The sequence below is a fragment of the Chlorocebus sabaeus genome, chromosome 20 (assembly GCF_047675955.1).
Source record: "Chlorocebus sabaeus isolate Y175 chromosome 20, mChlSab1.0.hap1, whole genome shotgun sequence".
NCBI classification, from domain to species: Eukaryota; Metazoa; Chordata; class Mammalia; order Primates; family Cercopithecidae; genus Chlorocebus; species Chlorocebus sabaeus.
This window is the reverse complement of record NC_132923.1, coordinates 84467810-84488449: the sequence shown is the minus strand read 5'-3', so window position 1 is coordinate 84488449 and position 20640 is coordinate 84467810. Positions and strand designations below refer to the sequence as shown.

At 51.3% G+C, this 20640-nt stretch overlaps 2 protein-coding genes across 4 annotated transcripts in view; one reads left to right on the top strand and one right to left on the bottom strand.

The window, feature by feature from the left end:
• Positions 1-1304, top strand: part of ZFYVE9 (zinc finger FYVE-type containing 9) — a 139806-nt gene extending 138502 nt beyond the window's left edge. The window contains exon 18 of the mRNA XM_007978756.3: positions 730-1304. Coding sequence (XP_007976947.3) covers positions 730-891 — 162 coding nt within the window. The 3' untranslated portion in view covers positions 892-1304. The remainder of the gene's footprint in view (positions 1-729) is intronic.
• Positions 766-20640, bottom strand: CC2D1B (coiled-coil and C2 domain containing 1B). 3 transcript variants are annotated; one of them, XM_037999936.2, is made up of 25 exons: positions 20284-20640; positions 18747-18829; positions 17130-17274; positions 16026-16129; positions 15495-15653; positions 14945-15070; positions 14595-14754; positions 14226-14404; positions 13978-14053; positions 13769-13876; positions 13546-13664; positions 13193-13265; positions 12839-12969; positions 12285-12402; positions 12030-12202; positions 11505-11630; positions 10872-10930; positions 10674-10790; positions 10253-10326; positions 10085-10143; positions 9875-9926; positions 9318-9417; positions 9086-9176; positions 8005-8134; positions 766-873 (listed from the first exon to the last, which is right to left on the bottom strand). In XM_037999936.2, exons 2-24 carry the CDS (start codon positions 18810-18812, stop codon positions 8006-8008), a joined length of 2544 nt encoding a protein of 847 aa, XP_037855864.1. In that variant the 5' UTR covers positions 18813-18829; positions 20284-20640; the 3' UTR covers positions 766-873; position 8005. The 3 variants fall into 3 exon arrangements, with proteins under 3 accessions (XP_037855864.1, XP_037855874.1, XP_007976944.1); XM_037999946.2 differs by lacking the exon at positions 766-873 and adding an exon at positions 5207-5857; XM_007978753.3 differs by lacking the exon at positions 766-873 and adding an exon at positions 7037-7723 and having other exon boundaries at positions 20284-20639.

Sequence of the window (20640 nt, the reverse complement as noted above, 5' to 3'; positions counted from 1 at the left end):
CAGCAAGCTGCTTCTGGCCTGAGTGCTTATGAGGAGAAACTGGTTCCCGAGCACAAGGTTGTGCCATTATCAGGGAATGATGAAAGGTTGTGTCTGGCCCCAGTTCCTGACTAGTCATCAATCAACAAATACTTATTTTCTACTTAATGGCTTGCCCAATGCTATACTCATGAAGTATTCTGGTCCTGTCTCAAATGACATTGATAATTCGGCTGGAGGGAATTACCTCACGTAAAACAAAGAAAAAGCATTTTTCTGCTAAATATGTGAGCCTCTTGAGGGCAGGGCCCTGTTACATTCGTCTTTGGATCCCTGCGTTTGTAGGTGCTCAGAAGATGGTGCATGAATGAACAGATGGATACAAGAACAAATATTCAGTTCCTACTATGTTAGGGAGCTATACATTGTACATTTCTCAATTTTCACAACCAAAGCTTAAGGTGTTATTTCTGATACTCCATATCTTTTTATGCACCTCTCCCCTTCACCAGAAAACTAAGACCATAACAGGTTAAGTGGCTTACCCAGTGCCTCATGGTTGTCAAGTGGTCAGGAGGAGTAAACAACAGGATAAGTGACAATCCGGAAAAGAGGATAAATTTGTATTCACTGCCATATGTCTAGCCTATGGCCAAAAAGGACATCTCCTTTTCTGCTCAGCCTCCTTGCCCTCAGCCCTGGAGAGGCCTCTGTTCAGTAACCTCTCCTCCTTTTCTCTCTGTGGTATAGGTTGGCTATCAAGCAGGGAGCAATGGCCAGCCCCTTCCCTCGCAGTACATGAATGATCTGGACAGCGCCTTGGTGCCGGTGATCCATGGAGGGGCCTGCCAGCTCAGTGAGGGCCCTGTCGTCATGGAACTCATCTTTTATATTCTGGAAAACATCGCATAAACAGAGAAGACTTCATTTTTTTCTGTTCAGACTTGTTGCAACAGCAGTCATACCCAAATCATTTGCACTTTAAAACTGGAAGATTAAGCTTTTGTTAACACTATTAATGGGGTGGGGAATAGGGTGGGAGTGGGGGTTTGGGAGATGGGTGGGAAAGGGTGGTTGGGGGGACAGATGTTCCATAATTCTAAGTCTTCTATGCATTGTCCACCAAGAAGATCTGGGCAGCTTCTGTTCCTGCACAACAGTTATGCTATCCTCGCAGCTAATCCCCTTCTGTTACTGTTTAGACAAGAATTCCGCTCCTCTCTCAAGATTTACTTACGGTCATGTGCTCAGAAATGCTCAAATGGGTACAACCATCACCAAGGGTGGGATGGGGAGGGCAGAAGGGAAATAAAATATGAAGCATCCATTCTTGTACTCTTTGTACAGCATTGGTATAAAAAGGATAATTCCCCACTGATCTTGTCCCAGTTATATTCTCACAGCTATTTATCAAGTAGAAGTCACACTTAGATTTTTGTTTTTACCAGATTATTCATTGAAGTGAATCGAAGACTCAAGGGCTTAATCTACTCTTCTAGTTTCGGAAGGGCAACTCAGTGTAAATGTCATTTGGAGAGCAGAGCTGAGTTCAGGATTGCTGGAGATCTGCCTGTGTGGATGGCAGGTATTCAACTGGGTATTTATGTGAATGCTGATGGAATATACCCAGGACGTTTTTAGTTATAAATACTGGAAGAATTTAAAAATACATTTTATTGAGAAATAATTTAAACTTCTAGGAAAGTTGCAAGTATAAAAAAACCCGTGCACACTACCCAGATTCCCCTCTTGTTCACTTATTAACATTTTGCCCCATTTGATTTGTCAGGGTTTCTCTCTGCCTTTCTCCTTCTCCATAAAAAATTGAGGCATTTGAGAGTAAATTGCATACATCATAGGCCTTTACTCCTAAATGCTTATTTCCTAAAAATAAGGACATTCTCTTATACAACTGTAGGACAGTTCTCTACTTCAAACATTGATTTGATACTTTAACCTGGCATCTGCCCAATGATGTTCTTTGTAGCATTTTTTCCCTCCAGTAAACCTTCCAGTATACAATCAGACATGGCTATGGCTGTCATGACTCGTCTTGATCTTTTATGTCATCGATATATATTTTTTTGAGACGGAGTCTCGCTCTGTCACCCAGGCTGGAGTGCAGTGGCGCAATCTCGGCTCACTGCAACCTCCGCCTCCCAAGTTGAAGCGATTCTCCTGCCTCAGCCTCCAGAGTAGTTGGGATTACAGACGCCTGCCACCACCCCCAGATAATTTTTTTGTATTTTTAGTAGAGACAGGGTTTCACCATGTTGGCCAGGCCTGACCTCAAGTGATCCACCATCCTCTGCCTCCCAACTCCTGACCTCAAGTGATTCGCCATCCTCTGCCTCCCAAACTGCTAGGATTACAGGCGTGAGCCACCGCGCTCAGCCTCATTGATATTTTTGGTGAATGCCCCCCCCCCCCCACCCCCTCCCCGGTTTTTTTTTTTTTTTTAACAGAAAACAACTCAGTTTGATGTTTCCTTACATTTAGAATCGGGTTATGTGTTTTTGCCCAGAATGACTTGGTATCCATCTGCCCCTCATTGACAGTGGTAAATTTTGATCACTTGGTCAAGGTGTTATCCAGCTTCTCTGTATATCCCCCCACCTGGAACTTATAACCAGTATATATAGACTTTCAGACCATGCAAATATCTTGCCTATGAAAGTGTCCCCTTAAATTAGTATGCATTGATGTTCGTTACCTGCACTGATCTTTTACTATGATGTTTGCAAAATGATTTTCCAATTCTAGCGCATTCTTCAGCTTTACAGATTGCACTTGGTAATCTACTATAAGCAGAAGCCCTTCCTTCCCAATTTATTTATTCATTTAATTGTCATTATACACTCATAGACTGTTTTTTGTTTTGTTTTGAAACAGTGTCTCACTCTCATCCATGCTGGAATGCAGTGTCACAATCTTAGCTCACTGCAGCCTCAAACTTCTGGGCTCAAGCAGTCCACCCACCTTGGCCTCCCAAAGTGCTGGGGTTACAGGCATGAGCCACCAAGCCTGGCCTTTTTCAGTGGTTCCAATTCATTATTTTGGTACACAACTGGTCTCAGCTTTAGCTAGACAAGAGACCCTTCAAGCTGGTTCCTACATCCTGGTGACATGCTTTTTTTTTTTTTTTTGAGCACTTCTTTTTTATTTCTATCCTAACAAGATGCTTCAGGCTTATCTTGTGGTTACCCTACCCTAGCCCTGGAATCAGCCATTTCTGCAAGGAGCTCTGGCTTCTTTTAATGGGAGTGGTATTAGAAACCAAAATCTGGTTTTATCCATGATATGTGATGCACTCTGACCTTTTTCTGTTTCATTAAAAAATTATTTTGGTCTTAGACCAAATGGATTCCACAACACACATTTTGAAAATACTGCTTTAGGGCAATGTACTCCATTGTCACTGGCATCTTCTGAAAGTCAAGGCTAAACTAGTTTTTCTGCAGTTATTAGTACAGCTCCAAGAATTCCCTGGAAACTAGCACAGGCCTCTGGGATAGCGACAGGCTGCTCCCCAGTGGCTAGTGCTGGGTTTAGCATGACGCAACAGCAGGCTGTGGAGCTGTTTGCAGCGGCAGCTGTTTTCCAGAGGCCTAAAGGCCTGGTCTGGAAAATGTCTGTGTAGGTTCATCCTGCTCTCTGAGGTGGGAGCTTATAGTCGACATCTGCCTCTCCAAAGGTTTTACCAATGGTGGCTGCACAGAACTCTTACTGTGACCTTTCCCACAGGCTCAGAGGTACTCAGAGCTGCTAAGGGGGAAGCTTAGCCCACACAGCAGTAGCTTATCAGGGCCAACCTCTGGGAACCGCTACCTCCAAACCTGACAAGAACAGGAAGCACTTGTTAACAGGGGCAGCTTATTTTTGGTCTAATAGCCAGCTTTTTCTCAACATACCTCAAAAGTTTGGAACTTCAACAGGGACTGGTCCTGTTTTCCTGTGGTTTATCCTCCTGCTTGCCATAGTACTTACTTCTTCTGGCTCATTGCAAGCTTTTCAATTCTCCCACTAAGGATAAACTCTGGCCCTCAGATCCTTTCTCTGCGGCATCAAATGTCCTCTGTGTTTAGTAAAATCACTTGTGGAATTGGGCATAAAATAGCCAATGCTAGTTAATTGTTTTCCTTGTTTATCCTTGCTTTTATACAATGTATATTGTAAGAATTATATAAAGCAAGGGACTGAACCACCACATTTTGAAATAGGCAAATTTTCTGGATTGTAAATTTAAAGACTGAGATACAGCGATCCTTCTGTACTGAAGAGGAATAGAGTTGCCATTCTGGTAATTTATTAAATTTTTAAGAATTATTAAATGCTTACCAAATGCTAGGTAATGTATTTTTATCAACATCTTCTGAGGAACTACTGGACTGTAGGGCTACAGAGATTGGAAATTTTGCCTCTGTAAATTCCCCACGTCTTGTCTTCCCCCAGCCACAGTGGTTCCTGAACACTGGTGGGCCCAAGATTTTCAGTTAAATTTACCTCTAGATAGGTCACCTGGGAAATTATTTATGCATTTAACACATTTCAAACAACAATCAACCTGCTGAACATTGTTTCTGGAATTAGCAAGTTTGTAATGTTTCTATTTTTTTTTGAGACAGAGTTTTGCTCTTGTTCCCCAGGCTGGAGTGCAATGGCACTATCTTGGCTCACTGCAACCTCTGCCTCCCAGGTTCAAGTGATTCTCCAGCCTCAGCCTGCAGAGTATCGGGGATTAGATTACAGTCATACACCACCACGCCCAGCTAATTTTGTATTTTTAGTAGAGATGGGGTTTCACATTGGTCAAGTTGGTCTCGAACTCCTGACCTCAGGTGATCTGCCCTCCTTGGCCTCCCAAAGTGCTAGGATTACAGGCGTGAGCCACCTTGCCTGGCTGGTTTCTATTTTTATAATACTAAAATAATAATAATGGCAAGGGGGATTCAGGGATTGTATGTAGTCAGAAGGGCTAAGGAGTAAGGAGAAATGATGCCATTTTAAAGCCTGGGCAGCTGAGGCAGAGAAGAAACATCCATCTGTGGAGCTGACCCAGATGCAAGCTCCCAAGATCTGCCAGTCTCAGTTGCATGGTTTCATCCTGAAAGCAGCTGCCCTTACTTAAGGGACAAAGTCTTCTAGGAGCTGCCCATGGAAAACAAGGCATCAAAATCCAGAAGCAACAATTCAAGTTTCAGAATGGTGCTATGAGAAAGGAAAAATGTTAGAGTCACAGGAGTTTGCCCTTTAATTGTAAGTAAGACTACTTGATTCTAAAAAATTTCCATAGTTCATTCAATTCACTAATTCAGAAGAAAGCGTGCATTGCATGAGATCAAAGAACTGAAAATTTTAAAATGATTTGGGTTGTAGCTGGCTCCCAGCTGCAGGTGTCACTAATCTCCAGTGTTTGGTTGCTGTATTTGTGTTGGTTTTGAGACGGAGTCTTCTGTCACCCAGGCTGGAGTGCAGTGGTACAATCTAGGCTCACTGGAACCTCTGTTTCCTGGGCTCAAGCAATTCTTGTGTCTCAGCCTCCCTAGTAGCTGGGATTACAGGCGCCAGCCACCATGCCCAGCTAATTTTTGTTTTTAGTGTAGATGGAGTTTCTCCATGTTGGCCAGGCTGGTCTTGAATTCCTGACCTCAGGTGATCCACCTGCCTCAGCTTTCCAAAGTGGTAGGATTACAGGCGTGAGCCACCGTGTCCGGCCTGGTTACTGTATGTGGATAAATCTCAGGACAAGATGAGGCTGAGACAGGCTCCTCCCACAACAGTGACACATGCATGCCTTTGGTTACAACAAAGGCCTTTTAAGAACTTCAGCCTCCAAGTCTGGTGGGAGGCTTTGTCTTGCTTCCTCAGCCTGGAGGTTCTGTTTTGAAAGAGCAGAGAAGCAGACTGAAATTGAATGGGTTGCAAAGGAGAAACTTTGGAGCCATAGAAAACTTTTTATCTATCAAAATAGGCCATTTGCAGCAGAGGCCTGAATTTAGAAACTCCTAGGGCTGGCTGGAACTTTAGAGGATAACCAGTGGTCCCTAACCCTCTTAGGAAGCACTGGGTTGGATACACACCCTAAGGGGAGTAGGTTGGGTCAGGAACCCTTCCAGCCACTTTTCTTTGTTCTATAGGTTATCTTATGAAGGCCAACCACCCTCCTTTTCATTCTAGATTAGTGCTGTGTTGCATACACGTGATGGCAATTAAGTGTTAAATCTCACATCTGTGGAAGTTTTGATAGCTCACTTCTGATAAGATTGGCCAGCCAGGTGCAGGTGCCGGTGGTGGGCGCCTGTAATCCTAGCTACTCAGGAGGCTGATGCAGAATTGCTTGAACCTGGGAGGCGGGGGTTGCAGCGAGCTGAGATCGTACCACTGCACTCCAGCCTGGCCGACAGAGATACTCCGTCTCAAAAAAAGGCCAGAGGGCTCCTGGGGAAAAAAGTCACTTGTGTGTGGTTCCTGCTCTGTGACCCACTAAAAGCTCTGGTGTTAAGGGCAAGGAAGCATGGTCCAGCCCTGTTATCCCCAAAAGGACACACACAAAGCTCAGTTCTTGAGCTGTGCTTAGGCAATACTATAGTGATCAGTAAGCTAAATGTATTTGCTTCACTTCTAACCTTTTTTAAAAGTGATCTTGAGGAATGCTTTGTTGATCTTGAATTAATGCTTCAAAAAGGGGGTGGGGGAAGATGGGGTATTTCTAAGAAATGTAGAACATTTCAGTTTTGAATATTAAATCTATTACAACTACAGACCCCTTCATAGTCTCCATCCATTCAAAAAAACAAAGCCAAAGGAGAATTTCTTGGAAAAAACTAAGGAAGTCCCCCAGGTAACCAGCCGAAGAGGATGAAGAGGAAAGGCTTTCCCTGCCCTCAAGAGGGAAGCCACAGCGGCCATTTGTCACATTACTGCTACCCTGGCTTTTAAAAAGTGACAGGGATCGGGACTTTTGTTTAGGACTTTGATGGATACTCTGTAGTTACACAGTATGAAATCCCTACAATGAGTTAAGAGTTAGTTTCCTAAATAAATAAACATGGCTACATAAAATTTTATATATATATTTTTTTCTTCCAGTTAACAGTCTTTTTTCTTGGGTGAGTGGACCAAACCCAAGATCCAACCTTCCCTACTTCCCACCAAGTAGTACCAAAAACAACTTTCCTCCTCCACTAAGTCCTTAGGGAAGCAGGAAGGCTAGTGCAGCAGCTGTCAGGGATAAAGGCACAGGCAGAGCTGGGGTGGCGGAGTTGTCTGGGACAGGCTACCACTAGCCCACTGGAGTCACGGAACCCTGACCCCACCCTCAGCAGGGGCGGTTCCCGATCACCCTCAAGTTCTCCCATCCCACAGTTACATCTTTTAAAGGCACATCTAGAAGTGGTGCAACTGGAGGCAAGTGTAAGCTATACACAGTTGCTACGCAGGGGTTAAGGGGCTGCGGGACTCCATGGCACAGAGGAACGAAGGCATCCTTGCCCTCATCCAGACTGGGGGCAGGGGGAGACAGCAGGGAGATGGGCTCCTGGAACCCAGCCTGTTTCTGTAGAGGCCCCAGAGGGGCCAACAGGAAAGACCAGGGTTGTGGTCAGTAGTGCACGTGCTTAACAGTTCTTTGGTGCTTGGGTAGCAGCATCTCTCTTATGTACAAAGGCTTCTGAAGCCAGCAAAGCTGGGAAAGTCAACTCCTGCACAGTCGCGGCCTGACTCCTCTCCTGGTGCTGGCCATCGGCTACACAGGGGTGCAAAGCACAAGAAGTCAGTCTAAACTGCAGTGAAAACACAAAGATTTTAGAAAGGGTTTCCTGAAGATAGTTAAACCCTGGAAGGTTACCTTCTCTCCCCAGTTCTACTGAGGAACATCAGAAACTCAGCCCATAAGCCCTACCCAACAGTTTGGCCTCTTGGTCTTTCTCATAGATGAGAAACTCCTAGGTTTTCTCTCCAGATACGAGTTGAATACTTAAGTAAAAGAAGGGGGCAAAAGTTCTAAAGGCCCAGAGAACTGCCCACCTCACAAGCCCCTGGGCTCCAGAACCAGCCAGTTCTCCGTGACCATCTGCACATCCTGGCCACTCAGAGGCTCCCGCAGCCTCACCTTCACTTCCAGCTTCCCCCCGGTGGGCTTCCTTCCATCCAGGACCTGTGAGGACCACAGAGAGGGAGATGGTAACTAAGGGGACAGAGATGGGGAACAGGCAGGTCCCTACATTCCCAGGAAAGAAGTGAGAGGAGCTAAGATGTCCTGTGGCATGAACACAGGAGTCTCCATTCATGACAACCCTACCCTCCCAGTATTTGGAGGAGGAAGTGGTGGTGGTTTTAGGTGAGTCTTATTTAAAAAGTAATAAATAAATCTAGACTAGCATGCTAGAGCTCGGTTCATTTTCTCCTCAATCCCCACGGCAACTTCTGGAAGAAACACTGGTTGAAGAAGCAGCCTTCCACTGACCTAAACCCTCACTTCACAGATGGCCAAGACAGAGAAGCAGATGCCTCTATGTGGCAGAGTCGGCACTGGAACCCCACGCCCAGGGTTTCTTCCCATTCACACTACTCCCTCTTCTGCGCAGAAGATGGGGCAGTCCGGGTACAAAGCAGTACAACAGGCCCAAGAAGTCCAATCACCCTCAGTGGCTCCAATAGAGACCAGGGCCCACTTAAGAACAACTTCCCCAGGCAGGCAGTAGGGGTAGGTGTGCTGCAGTGGGAAAAGCCTCAGCCTACACAGGTTATCAGTAAGGAGCTGGTCTTGGCTCTGCCAAGACACACCATATGAGCTTACAGAACCCCCTTTCCTCTTGGACCTGAGTTTCCTCATTTGTCAGAGGCAAGGTCGTATAGTCCTTGCCTGTGGAATCCACTGAGTTCATGGAAACAAGGAGGCTGCCTTCTGCTGGGTCCCTCTATGAGATTTCTCAGACCTTCTGAACCTCTCCATCTGTGAAATGAGGATTCCACCTACTCTAAGCACACTTGTGGAGAATTTCAAATTAAGTAATGAGCACGAAAACCTACAACAAGGTGTGGTGTTCAGTGCATACTGGCTCTTGTCGTACCGACCCCTTTGGCTTGCCCACACCCCAGTCCCTACCTCCACAATTTCTCTGATCTCACACTCATTCTCCAGCCGCTCCAGTTTCAGGTGTGCTGTGCCAACCAGTTTGTCGCTTCTGAAGAAGGACCTGGGGAGCCAAGAACCAGCAGAGGATTGGACTGGGCAGGGAAGGCAGGAATGTGCTGGCTGAGCTCATGCAGGGGCAGCAGTGACAAATGCTTTGCCCTCCTCCCAGCCCACGTGGCAGTGTGACCGATGGGAGCCTCACCCTTTGTGGAAAATCTCAAACTTGATGCCTTTGCTCTGGATCACCCTCTTGAAGCCCCGGTGGTTTCGGTTGATGTTTAGTTTGAAAAGTTGATCAAATTCTGGCAAAGGGGGAGAAAGCAAGGAGGGGCTTGGCTCTCGGGATTTCCTGAGGAAGTGGAAATGGAGGCCCAGGGTTGGCTGCCTTCCCCCGATCTCTCCACCTGCATTTTGGGGTGACTGCCTCCAAAGCGTGGTAGAGCATCGAGGTCCTGGCCTTGGAAGTGAGTTTTTGTACTCTTTTTAGACATAGATTATAACAAAGTAGGAAAGACTTGGAATTGGGATACAGAATTCCCGGGTTCATATCCCATTTCTACCACTTCCTTGATGAGGCCGCAGGCAAGTCCCTGTACCTCTGTGCATTTCTCCAACTACAGAAGAGGCATGTTAACAGCACCTTTATCTCCCAAGTGGGGTGGATCGAGTAAGGGCATAGATGGGAACCCACTCTGGAAACACCAGTGCTGCCCACACTCTCTGAGAGAGAGGAGAAAGAGGCCCACATGTGGCCCTCACCTGGAGAATTTGTGTTCTTCACCACAGCTGTTTTGCTTTTTTGAGCTTGGTCCTAAGCAGTGAGGAGGGAGAAGTCAGGGCAGCGTATAAACACAGAGGCACACAGGGCAAGCACTGCAGCCAGGCCTCCCAGGGATGGGAAGAAAGTGAGCACAGGGTCCTGGAATGCAAGGTGGGTTTCAGAGGATCCTACTTCTACCTGAAGCTCACCGAGTTAGGATAGTGAAACTCAAACCGCACAAAAGCATCCAGGTCATCCGGAGTCACCCCTGGGAAGGAGAAAAGGGAGTCAAGTCAGAGGGAGTGGCCAGGAGCCTAGCACTTGGGGTGGAGTGTCCGGACAAGAGCCTCCTGGAGTAGGGGCGGCCCTAGGGTTACCTGGAGGGGCTGGGAGGTTCATTCCCCGGACAATGATCAGATGCATTTCTGTGCTGTTGAGTTCGGAGAAGATCCTAGAGCCAAGAGGGAAGGAGAAAATGCTCAAAGTGAAGGACAGTGGTGGAACAAGGTCCCTTCTTCCAGGGCCTGTATGCTCAGCTGGGTGGTGACAGGAGGGAGGGAAGGCAGAGCTGGTATGCAGACCTTGGTCACTGACTTCGGGTCCAGAGCTCTTTCCACAGCACCTAGACAGCTGTGCGTTCTTCACTGGCATGCACCCTGTCCTACTCCTCAGCAGCCCCAGTGCCCACAGTGGGGCTAGGCTTGGCAAGCCTCACTAAAGGGGTAGAAGTCTCTGGCCTGGGCTCCCAGCCTCCCGCCCCTCCCTGCCTGGAGCCCCTGTTTCCCTAGGCCTTGGTACCTCACAGTCTGGAATGTCTTCAACTCAAAGTGGTGGCTGGGAGGGTCGAGGCCCTGAGCCTGGGCCAGCTGCAGGATCTCCAGCTGTTTCCTGCGGTCCTGAGCAAGCTTCTCAAATCTGACAGGGATGGGTACGTCAGCATGACGATGGATTTTCTGCTCCCCACCCCAGGAGCCCAGCCCCAGCCCTTGCACTTACCGGGTGGTCTCAGCCACGTTGCCCTGGTGCATGAACTGCTTGGAGAACAGGAGGCACTTCTGAAAATGGAGGCCCAGAGTGACTCCCAAGCCCAGAGCAGGACCTGCCTCGGTTGGCATTCAAGGGTAGACTTCTTAAAGCTTCAACCTTCCTCTGTAGCCTAACCTCTCTCCTCCCATAACACAACCCCAAGGGCACTACTCCCAAGTCCCATCAGGTTTCTCTGCCTACACTTTTGCCATTTTCTCTTCTGAGGTCAGCCATTCCCCAAATTAGCAACTCCTTCCATCAAAACCTAATTCAAACATCCCCTCAGAAGGCAGCCTTTCCAGAACAGGTGGCAGTTCAGATAGATACACACATAAACATACACGCACATCAATGTTCTTTCCCTCTTCTCTATTGTTTGAACTCTGTACCATCCTGAAAGAGGGGTATTATCACCCCATCTCACAGATGAGGAAAATATAGTTCAGAGAGGGAAGTGCCTTGCCCAAGTCACACAGCAAGTAAGTGGAAGAGCTAAGAATTTGAGTCCAGGGCCATGTGGTCTGAGCTCCAGGCCTTCTTCCATGGGGAGGCTGGGGGCACAGAGGGGAGGAACAGACGAGGGACAGAAGAGGAACAACTGACCTCTTGTTGCTCCAGAAGCATTTTTTGCAGCTGGGCATACACCTCCTCCACCTTCTGGGAGAGTCGCAGGTCCTCGTGGTGGATGAGGATGAAGTCACCCTCCTCATCCGTCAAGGGCGAAGGCACCTACCCAGGTCACAAGGCCCCTCGGGCCCCAAGAGTCAGATTACTCCTCTACCAAGTCCAACAAAGGCAGGAACCCAAACTAAACAATTCCTCAGCTTCTACTAAAGTCCACTGATGACAACTCATCGCCTCCCATTCTATCCCAAGATAACACTCTTGCCTCTCATGGCCTGGCCCAGCCTTGTCAGCTCTGACCACGGGCAGCCCACCTTCCCTTCTCCTGGTTTCCTTTGGGGCCGTGAGTTAGAGGAGTATAAGCAAAAGGCTCTTTCCCAGCTGTCATCATGTCCTGTCCAAACCCCACCTCATCCCAGAAGCTGCCCTCGTTCACAGCCTGTCAAGCCTGCCAGTCACCTTCTCCGACTGAGAAGTCCTGGTGGTTAACCAGGTGGGACTCACCTTGGACAGATCAACAGGTCTGCCAGCTCGGGCCTGGATGATCTGAGCCTCAAGACATTTGGCCACCCGCAGATGGGCTTTGGCCTGCTCCAGGTCCTGGCTTCGCTTGGCCTGCAGGGCTGCCCGCTGGTACTGCAGTTTCCGCGCCTCCAGCAGTGCCAGCTGCTCCCGCACTGAAGGGAGAAGGCCACTGGTTAGGGCCACACCTACCCTCCCTAGGCCCGCAGTTCTTTACCCTGCTTGTCCCCAACTCACCAGATGGACTATGTGACTCCTTAGAACTTGAGGCCTTGGGCTCAGGCAGGGGCTGAGATGAAGGGACCGCGGGCCGTGCAGGTTTCTTGGCCACTGGGGCCTGTGCTGGGGGCTCACCCTGCAGGTGCCCAGGAGGCTGTTAGGAGGGGATCTATTCCCCAGCATGGCCAAGGTGGCTCCCAGACTTGCTTGGGCTATCTTCCTAACGCTGTACTAAATCACTGTGTGACCTGAGATGGGTGGCTTCTCTTCCTGGGCCCTAAAAGATCTGAGAGCTAGAAGCAGCCTCAGAAGCTCTCACATCTAACCTCCCCAACAGGAGACAGACTGCAGGATAATGGGGACAGAGCCGGAGCTCTGGGTTCAGAAAGACCTTGGTTTGAATCCTAGCTCTGCTATTTCCTAGCTGGGTGTCCTTGGGTAAGTTTTTTCTCTGTACAGTGGAGAAAAGAATATGTACCTTATTGGGCTTGTTAGTATGGACAACAGGGTCTGGGTTTACCCCTCACCTGCTATTCTCCCCACCAGCCCTGAAGTCGATCCCTCAGCCAAACCTCGTCCTCCTCTTCATCAGCTGGGCCTGTATCCTCTGCGGAGGCCAGTTTCTCTGCAGCTGCCAATGTCGCTGCCACTGAGTCCTCTTCAACACCCATAGTGGGCTCCAGGCCAGGGATAGGGGGAAATCCTGTGGGAAAGAGACAGCATGGAAGGGGCAGGGAGCAGCCTCAGAGAAGCACAGAGCTACCCAGGGCTCTGTCTGGGGCATGGCTCTGCTGGGCATGGCTGGGATGGATGGCTCCACAGTGGGAAGGCAGACGCATGAGAAGTCATCCCCACTGGCTGTCCTCCATTCCCTTCTTGCCCAGGGACCACCTCCTCACAGCGCCCCTAGGCCATGCCCCACTCACCTGGAGGAACAGGCAACTCAGCAAAGTTGACTTTCCGTCCTGCTCGGTGTGCTCGAATAGCATCTTGATATTGCTGCAAGGGAAGGAAGGGAGGGGCCTGTGGTTGGCAGCAGCCCATAGGCCCCCTGCCCAACATGACACACAGTGGGGCAAGGAGAGGGAGACTGGTGGGAAGACAGCAGCCCTGGGAGAAAAAAAGATCCTTGAGGCAGCAAGAGCCCCAGAGAGACAAAGAGATGAAGGTTCAGAAAAGATGAGGACTAGCCGGAGGACCAGCCGGAGGACCAGGGAGACAGAGCACCCAGCCAGGGAAGAGGCCAGCACAGGCAGGGGCTACACAGCCGCGGGCTCACCTTGGCAATGCGCTCATGCATCCGAGCCTTGCGCTCATCCCCACCACTCCGGGCCTGGATGCCTGCCTCGCGGTACTTGTTCAGCCTTTGCTGCAGGGCATCCAGCACCGTCTGTGACTCTATAGGGGCCACGTGAAGGAAAGAAGGAAGAAGTGGGCATCAGCTCAGCCTGCCCCCCAATGCCTGCAGGTCCCCACACCACAGTCCCACCATCCTGCCCTACCTGGGGTTGCTGGGATGTCAGGGGCCATCACTGGCTGCACTCGCTCCACAGCTGGGGGAATGACTGAGGGTGCTGTGGGAGCCTGAGACGGCTGCCGGGGCTTCAGATCTGGGGGACCCAGAATAGAAGTGTAGGTGGGAGGGCCTGGTCAGCCCCAGGCCTGCTACTCCTCCCCAACCCCACCCCAGCCTGAGCAGATACATACTGACCCTCAGGTGCCGGAGGCATGGCACTCAGATCCACGGGCTGCCCCTTCTCCAGGGCCTCCAGGACAGCACCGAATCTCTGCAGAAGTTGGAAAAGCAGGTGTGGGCGAAAGCCGGGAGACCCCAAAAGCCCGGGCTGAAACAACCCCCACTCAGGCCAATCTCACTCAATCTCAGTCTAGCTCCCTTTCTGAGCCTCAGTTTCCCCCATCTATAAAATGAGGGTGGGTGGCCTGAGCCAGATGCCATACCTTCCCAATCCTCATGAGCTCTCGCGCACGGTCTAGCTCGCCAGTCCGCTTGGCACTGAGGGCAGCCACTTTGTACTCTCTCTGTCGGGATGACAGCAGGGCCCGTGGGTCTGGGTCTGAGTCTGAAATGGGCTGGGCAGAAACGCCAGGGAGGCTGGTCTCAGGTTGGGAGGGGTCGTCTATAAGGAAGCAAACAGTCCCCAGAGAGCACATGAGGGTCACAGAAGAAGGTGCCCATGGACCTCACTGGCCTGAGGATGTCCTGGGGAGGATGTGACCAATGGTAATGAACAGTGGTGGCAGGTTGGGGAGACAGGCTGTGGGCTATGACCCCAGGAACTAGACCAGGATTTGGGCATCTGCAGATACCTGACTCCAAGGCAGGGGGAGTTGGAGGGTCTGCCTCAGGGCTCCTGTTGGCTGGTTCCTGGGGGACCAGGGGCCGCTTTCCTAAGGCCACTGGAGGTGGGATCTCATCCTCATTGATCTTTCTGCCTCTCCTCACAGCGGCTAGCTGCGACTCCAAGGTCTGAGGGAGAGAACTGGTCCAGAAACCCAGCCAGCCATCTTAGCCCAGACCCTGCTCCAAGACAGGCCAGGGGTGGCTCCCCAACCCCCAAAGTCTGGTGGGGTGACCTCCCCTCCACTGGTGCAATCTCCACCAGCCGCCTTCCATGCAGTCCCCTCCCCTGCCCTGCTCCAAGCCTAGCCCGACTCACCTTCAGGCCGCGCTCGCAGCGCCTGGCTTTGGCTGCTTCGCCTGCCTCTTTGGCGCTGGCCGCAGCCTCTCGGTAGTTGCGAATTCGTTCCTCCAGCAAAGCGTGTAGCCCCTGAGATGCTCCGGCCTATGAACAATTCGGTTAAGGGCCTGGCCACTCCAGGGCCTGCTAGGCCTACCATTCTCCCTCTGCAGAAGCTGCCCCCAGAAGATGGAGCTCTGGGACTCCAGGAGAAAGAAGAGCCTAAAAGCCTCAAGGCAGGAAGCAAAGGCTCACTGGAGAGGCCAGAGGCCATGGCAGAGGCAAATACAGAGCCCCAGTTGGTGGAAGCCAGGAAATGGCTCCCGGGGGTGGTCTGGGAGAACAGAGAGGCCTTTGAGACTGGCAGCCACGGAGGAGTTTCTTGTGCTCAGTTTCTGCTTGGGGCGGCTGCCGGAGGAGGGTCCTGGAAAGGGTGACTGTGGCCTTGCCGTGCAGGCCAGGCCACACACGTGTTATGTCTGGGCACACAGGAGCATCAGAGGCACAGGGGCCCTCCTCTAGAACCCACCTGAGCTGCTGGGGCTGAAGCTGTCAGGATGGCTGTCTGCACTGGAGGTTCAGTGTCTTCTAGGCCCTTCTCCTCCTCAGAGCTGCCTGGGCCAGCTGCCTCATTACCATGCAGGGGCTCAGTCTCCTCGTCCACACCTAAGACCTCCTGCAGCTCCGTCTAGGGAGACAAAACACAGCCCAGGAGCTTGGGGGCCTCAAGACCATACGCACGACATGACCTGAGAGTAAAGGACCCTCTCTCCCAGCAATATTCCCTAACGTCAGTCACTGTGCCTCAGTCCCCTTCACCAAAACATTTCTTCAATCTGACCAAGGATAGCCTCGAAACAGTAATTACTCCAAATCTGAGAATTCCCAACCGCAGAGCTTAGACCAGAAGTTAGAGACACGCCACCCATTGTACGGCCAGGAGGGGCAAGCACTCAGAGTCAGAGAACAGAAGGGCACCCCCAGCCTCTCTCCACTGCCCTCTCCTCCACCAGGCCCAAGCTTGCCCCAGAGCCCTGGGATACCAGCCTGGCAGACACACCAGCAGCTCTGCATCTTCCTCCAGCCCTTCCTCCTCCTCCTCCTCCTCCACATCCCGCATACAGTCTGCTGCCAACTTCTCGATGTGGGCCATGGGCAGGGGGGCTGGGGGAAGAAGGTCACAGCAGGTCAGCACAGCACAGGTAAGGTCGGGGATGAGTAAAGGAGGGGCTTGGTAGATCCACCCAGACAGAAATCCCCCTTCCCTCCCAGGGCAGAGGCCCACCTGGAAAACTGCTCTTCCTCTAAGACCTAGTTCAAAAGACCCTCAACAGGGAACCCTTCCTCGGCCCCCCACCAAGCAACAAGCTGCTCCTTTCTCTGCACCTCCGCCTACAGTAGCCTGACATAGACATGACCATCCACTCTCTCCAACCTCCAACCACACCTTTCACATCTGAAAAGATTTTCAAAGTCCAATTGAGCTTCACAACAAATCTGCAAGATGGATAATATCCCCTTTTCATATACTGAATAAACTGAGAAACTTCCAACATTAGTTTTCCTATCACTGCAATCCTAGTAAGTGGCAGAGCTAGGATTCAAACCTAGGCCTGTGCCACCCCAAGGCAGGAGCAGCGAGCCCCTTCCTAGGTCCTCCCATTATCCTCAGCTCAGGGACATACAGAATGGTGGGGATGGGCGGGGGAATTCTCTGAGGGTTCCTGGTGAAAAGAGAGGAAGATTTAGACCTCCCGATCCTCCCAGGCCTAAAGTCTCTGTTCTCATCTGGGCTGTGGAGGGAGATTCCACTTAACTCACTGGACACAATTTCTATGTACTTCCTATGTACCCAGTTCAGTCTGTGCTAACTGGGCCCCTACCCTACACCAGTACCGTGGCTAGGGCTAAGGATGGGGACCTGAGTCAGTCTGAGAAACACATTTGTCCAGAATGGGGAGGGGCCAGCCCAGGCCATGACACAAGGTGGGGAAGCAGGGTGAGGCCGCCTCTTGGAGGGAGTGCTGCAGAAGGTACATGGGTATTGGAAGGACCAGGGGATCTGGCTGGCTCCCTCCAGCTGCAAGGGAACCCCTCTACCATCTTGTCCCAGCCTGTGCCCATCTTGTCCCAGCACCAAGCCCAGCCCTGTGTCCAAACTCACCCTGCCCCTTGGGTGCTGGCTTCTTGCCTGTAGTTTGTGCTTCCCCTGTGAGAGCCAGCAGCTCAGCCTCCAGGTCCTCATCATCTTCAGCCTCATCTATGCCCAGCAGCATGTCCTCAGGGCCAAACTCCATGAACAGCCCCATCTGAGAGCAGAGCAGGACTCTCAGGAGGGTAGACACAACAAGGAGGGTAGAGCCCAGCTCCAGAGCCAGACTTGGGCTCTCCATGTCCCCATCAGTGGCTCCTTCAGCCTGTGAGGCCCAATGTGCAGAAAGAAACTGAGGCCTGCAACATTACTCCTTGAGACACCTTCCTAGGGACTCAACAAAAAACCCAGCAAGACCACACTGAAACTGAGATAGTCTTGTGAGAGAGTCAGAATTTAAAACACACTACCATTATTACGACTAACAGCAATAGCTGCCATGCACCGTTCTTAGTGTTCTATGTGATTATCTTAACTATCTCAGGTAATTCTCACAATTCTGAGAAGGTCCTATTTTTTAAAACTCTGGTAAAACATATACAATATGAAATTTATCATCTTAACCACTGTTAAGGGTGAGTTCAATGGCATAAGGACATTCACACTATCCTGCTACCATCGCCATCACCCACCCACAGAACTCTTTTCATGTTTTGTAAAACAAACTTTCTACCCATTAAACATTAACCCCCCTTCCTCCCCTCCTTCCAGCCTCTGGTAAGCACCATTCTTCTGTTTCCATGAATCTGACTAGGTAGAGGTACATCCCTTTTTTTTTTCCTGAGACAGAGTCTGGCTCTGTTGCCCAGGCTAGAGTGCAGCGGTGCTATCTTGGCTCACTGCAACCTCTGCCTCCCGGGTTTAAGCGATTCTCCTGCCTCAGCCTCCCAAGTAGCTGGGACTACAGGCACATGCCACCACACTCAGCTAATTTTTGTATTTTTAGTAGAGATGGGGTTTCACTATGTTGGCCAGGCTGGTCTCAAACTCCTGACCTCAGGTGATTCACCCGCCTCAGCCTCCCGAAGTGCTGGGATTACAAGCGTGAGCCACAGTGCCCAGCTCACATTCTGTTTTTATCCCAATGTTCAGATGAAACTGAGAGTCTTGTGAGACAGTCAGAATTTAAAACAAGCTCTTTGCGAGTTGAGTCTATGCCCTTTACCCCACCTCCTTTCTTACCTTTTTAAAGACAGTAAAAATGGACTAAGAAATCTCAAGACATAGGCCCAGAAGAAATAAAGGAAGAAAATTGGTGAGGAAACCCCCGTGTTCTTCCACTTGGGGCACAGCCATCTGTTCCTAGGCAGTGAAATCCTCCCACTGACTACCGCCCTCACACCCTGGTATCCCTCACTAACAAGCAAAGTTGTGACCCTATCTGAGGAACCCATGAGAGCACTGAGGTCCCATCAGAACATCCTAAACTTTGGTGATTCCTGAACCCTCTCCCCACTTGTGTGTGGCAGGGACTAGCAGGAGGGTGCCTAAGGGCTCTGCCACCTCCAGGAGACACTGCTCCAAGTCTCTGAACTAATGGGGGAACTACATGTGATCCAGTTTGCCTAAGCTGTCTAGGGACTCCCATCCCCAAACCGACCCAGTAGCCTAGAAGGCTAAGTTCCATACCTGCTTGGCAGCGGCCACCCCTTGGCCTCTGGCCTGAGGGCCCTTCCGAGGTCTTGGCCCTGGCATCGTGGCAGCCTAGATACCTATGGAAGAGTTACAGAGATTCAGGCTGGAGTAGCCCATAAGCCCCGCCCCCAACAGTGCTACCTGTGGTAAGGTGTGGATAGTAAACTCCCAAAGAAGGCAATGCTGAACACCAAAGGATGGATTACCTTTAATTAAAGCACTGAAGCAGCACAGGCCATGGGAGGGATGGGGATCACCCATCAATGGGTTTACTGGGGAGTGTTCTGAACGGACTCAAATTTAAAAAGCACATTCAGGGAAGTACTCTAGGTTCAGGGTGGGTGGAAGGCTGGGTAGAATTCAGAAAGGCTCTAAAGCTGTGCTTATGGAAGCTACAGCTGGCTATTTAATTTTAAATTGCAATGAATTAAAATGAAATAAAGCTAAAAATCCAGTCCATCAGCCACAACAGACACATTCCAAGTGCTTAACAGCCACATGTAGCAAGGGGCTATGACCAGACAGCACACACAGAGAACATTTTCATCACCCAAGGACACTTCATCAAAGTTCCACCTCACAGCTGTGCTCTGGAGAAAGCTGTCCCAGCATTCTGATTCCCATAAAGATCTCACAGTCATTCACAGGACCTCCTGCGTCAGACTTTGTGATGGGCACTGGGAGCGCAGAAACGAATCTAAGACGGTCTCAGCCCTCAAGGACCATGTATATGGTGGAGGTGGACTACACGGGGTTGCCCCAGGGGCTATGGGTACCCTGAGGTAACCCCTTCTTCAGCACTGGGAGAAAAGCCGCCTCCTTCGAGGCGGTGATGCCTGGGCTGAGTCACGCAAATAAGTAGGAGGAAAGAGGGGAATAGGATTCCTAGCCGAGGGAACACCTGATGGCTCTGAAGTGGGGAGCAGCTTGGCTCGTACAAGAGAACCTGAGGCCTGGTATGACTGGGGCATAAGCGGTGAGGCCTGAATGCACAAGCCGAGATGGAAGCGGCACAACATGAAAACCTCTAAGCCGAAAAGTGTTTGGGCATTATTCTGAGGGCGCGGCGAAAGAAGTGGCAGGATCGGATCGGTGTTTATAAACCCAACTCTGGCGGCAAAGGGTAAGGTGCACAGGAGGTAGGGGTAGAAGGCAGGAAGCCGGCGCATCTCGCCACAGCCCAGGCGGGGAGACCAGCTGACGGGCGTGGGGGCGGCGGGGAGCGGGCAGAGGAGCTGGCTGGCGCTCCGGGAGACTCTCAGTGTCAGATTTCGGGACTTAGGTGAGCGGCAGGGCCCCGGGAGTGACCCCGGCTCAGGTGAAAGCGAGGCCAGTCAGGCACTCCAAGGCTGCGGCCCCGAAGACAGAGCCAGGCCTCAGGAGAGATGGGCAACGGACTCCGTAGGGGGAGGCGACACGAGACCCCCACTCCCGCGCTGCGGGACGCGCCGCCCTGCCCCGCCCGCGCCGCCTCCATCTCCCCCGCGGTCCCCCAGAGTTCCCCACGCCGAGGGGCGGGGACGCGGCATACCTCGCGGTGAATCCCAGCCAAACCCTGGCCTTCTCCCACCCGGCACCGCCCTGGGCTCCCGCGGGCCCTGGGCCGCAGCGGTAGCGACAGGAAGCGCCCGCCGGGGAGGCGGCTCGCGCGCAACACGTGACCCCACTAGCCGACGGCCGGCAGTGCGCATGTGCACGGCCCCCGCAGGCTCCGACAGGTGACACCAAGGCGGGGTTCGCAGTGCGCAGGCGCGTTCGGGCAGGTAGCGCGGGACAAGAGCGCTGGGCGGTTCCGCCCGGGCGTCCACTGGCAGGCTCAAATGAGGTCGCGGGGCCCAGCCCTCGCCCACTTGCAGCCTCTCCGCCGAGCCTCCTCCCTCACGCAGCC

Bases quoted from the DNA above. Each gene is read 5' to 3' on its own strand.
- CC2D1B (XM_037999936.2), bottom strand. From the start codon at position 18,812: ATGCCAGGGCCAAGACCTCGGAAGGGCCCTCAGGCCAGAGGCCAAGGG. The intron at 17,275-18,746 runs GTATGGAACTTA...CTCTGCTCTCAG, and splicing joins GGGTGGCCGCTGCCAAGCAG to ATGGGGCTGTTCATGGAGTT. The intron at 15,071-15,494 runs GTGGGTTCTAGA...AATTGTTCATAG, and splicing joins CTTCAGCCCCAGCAGCTCAG to GCCGGAGCATCTCAGGGGCT.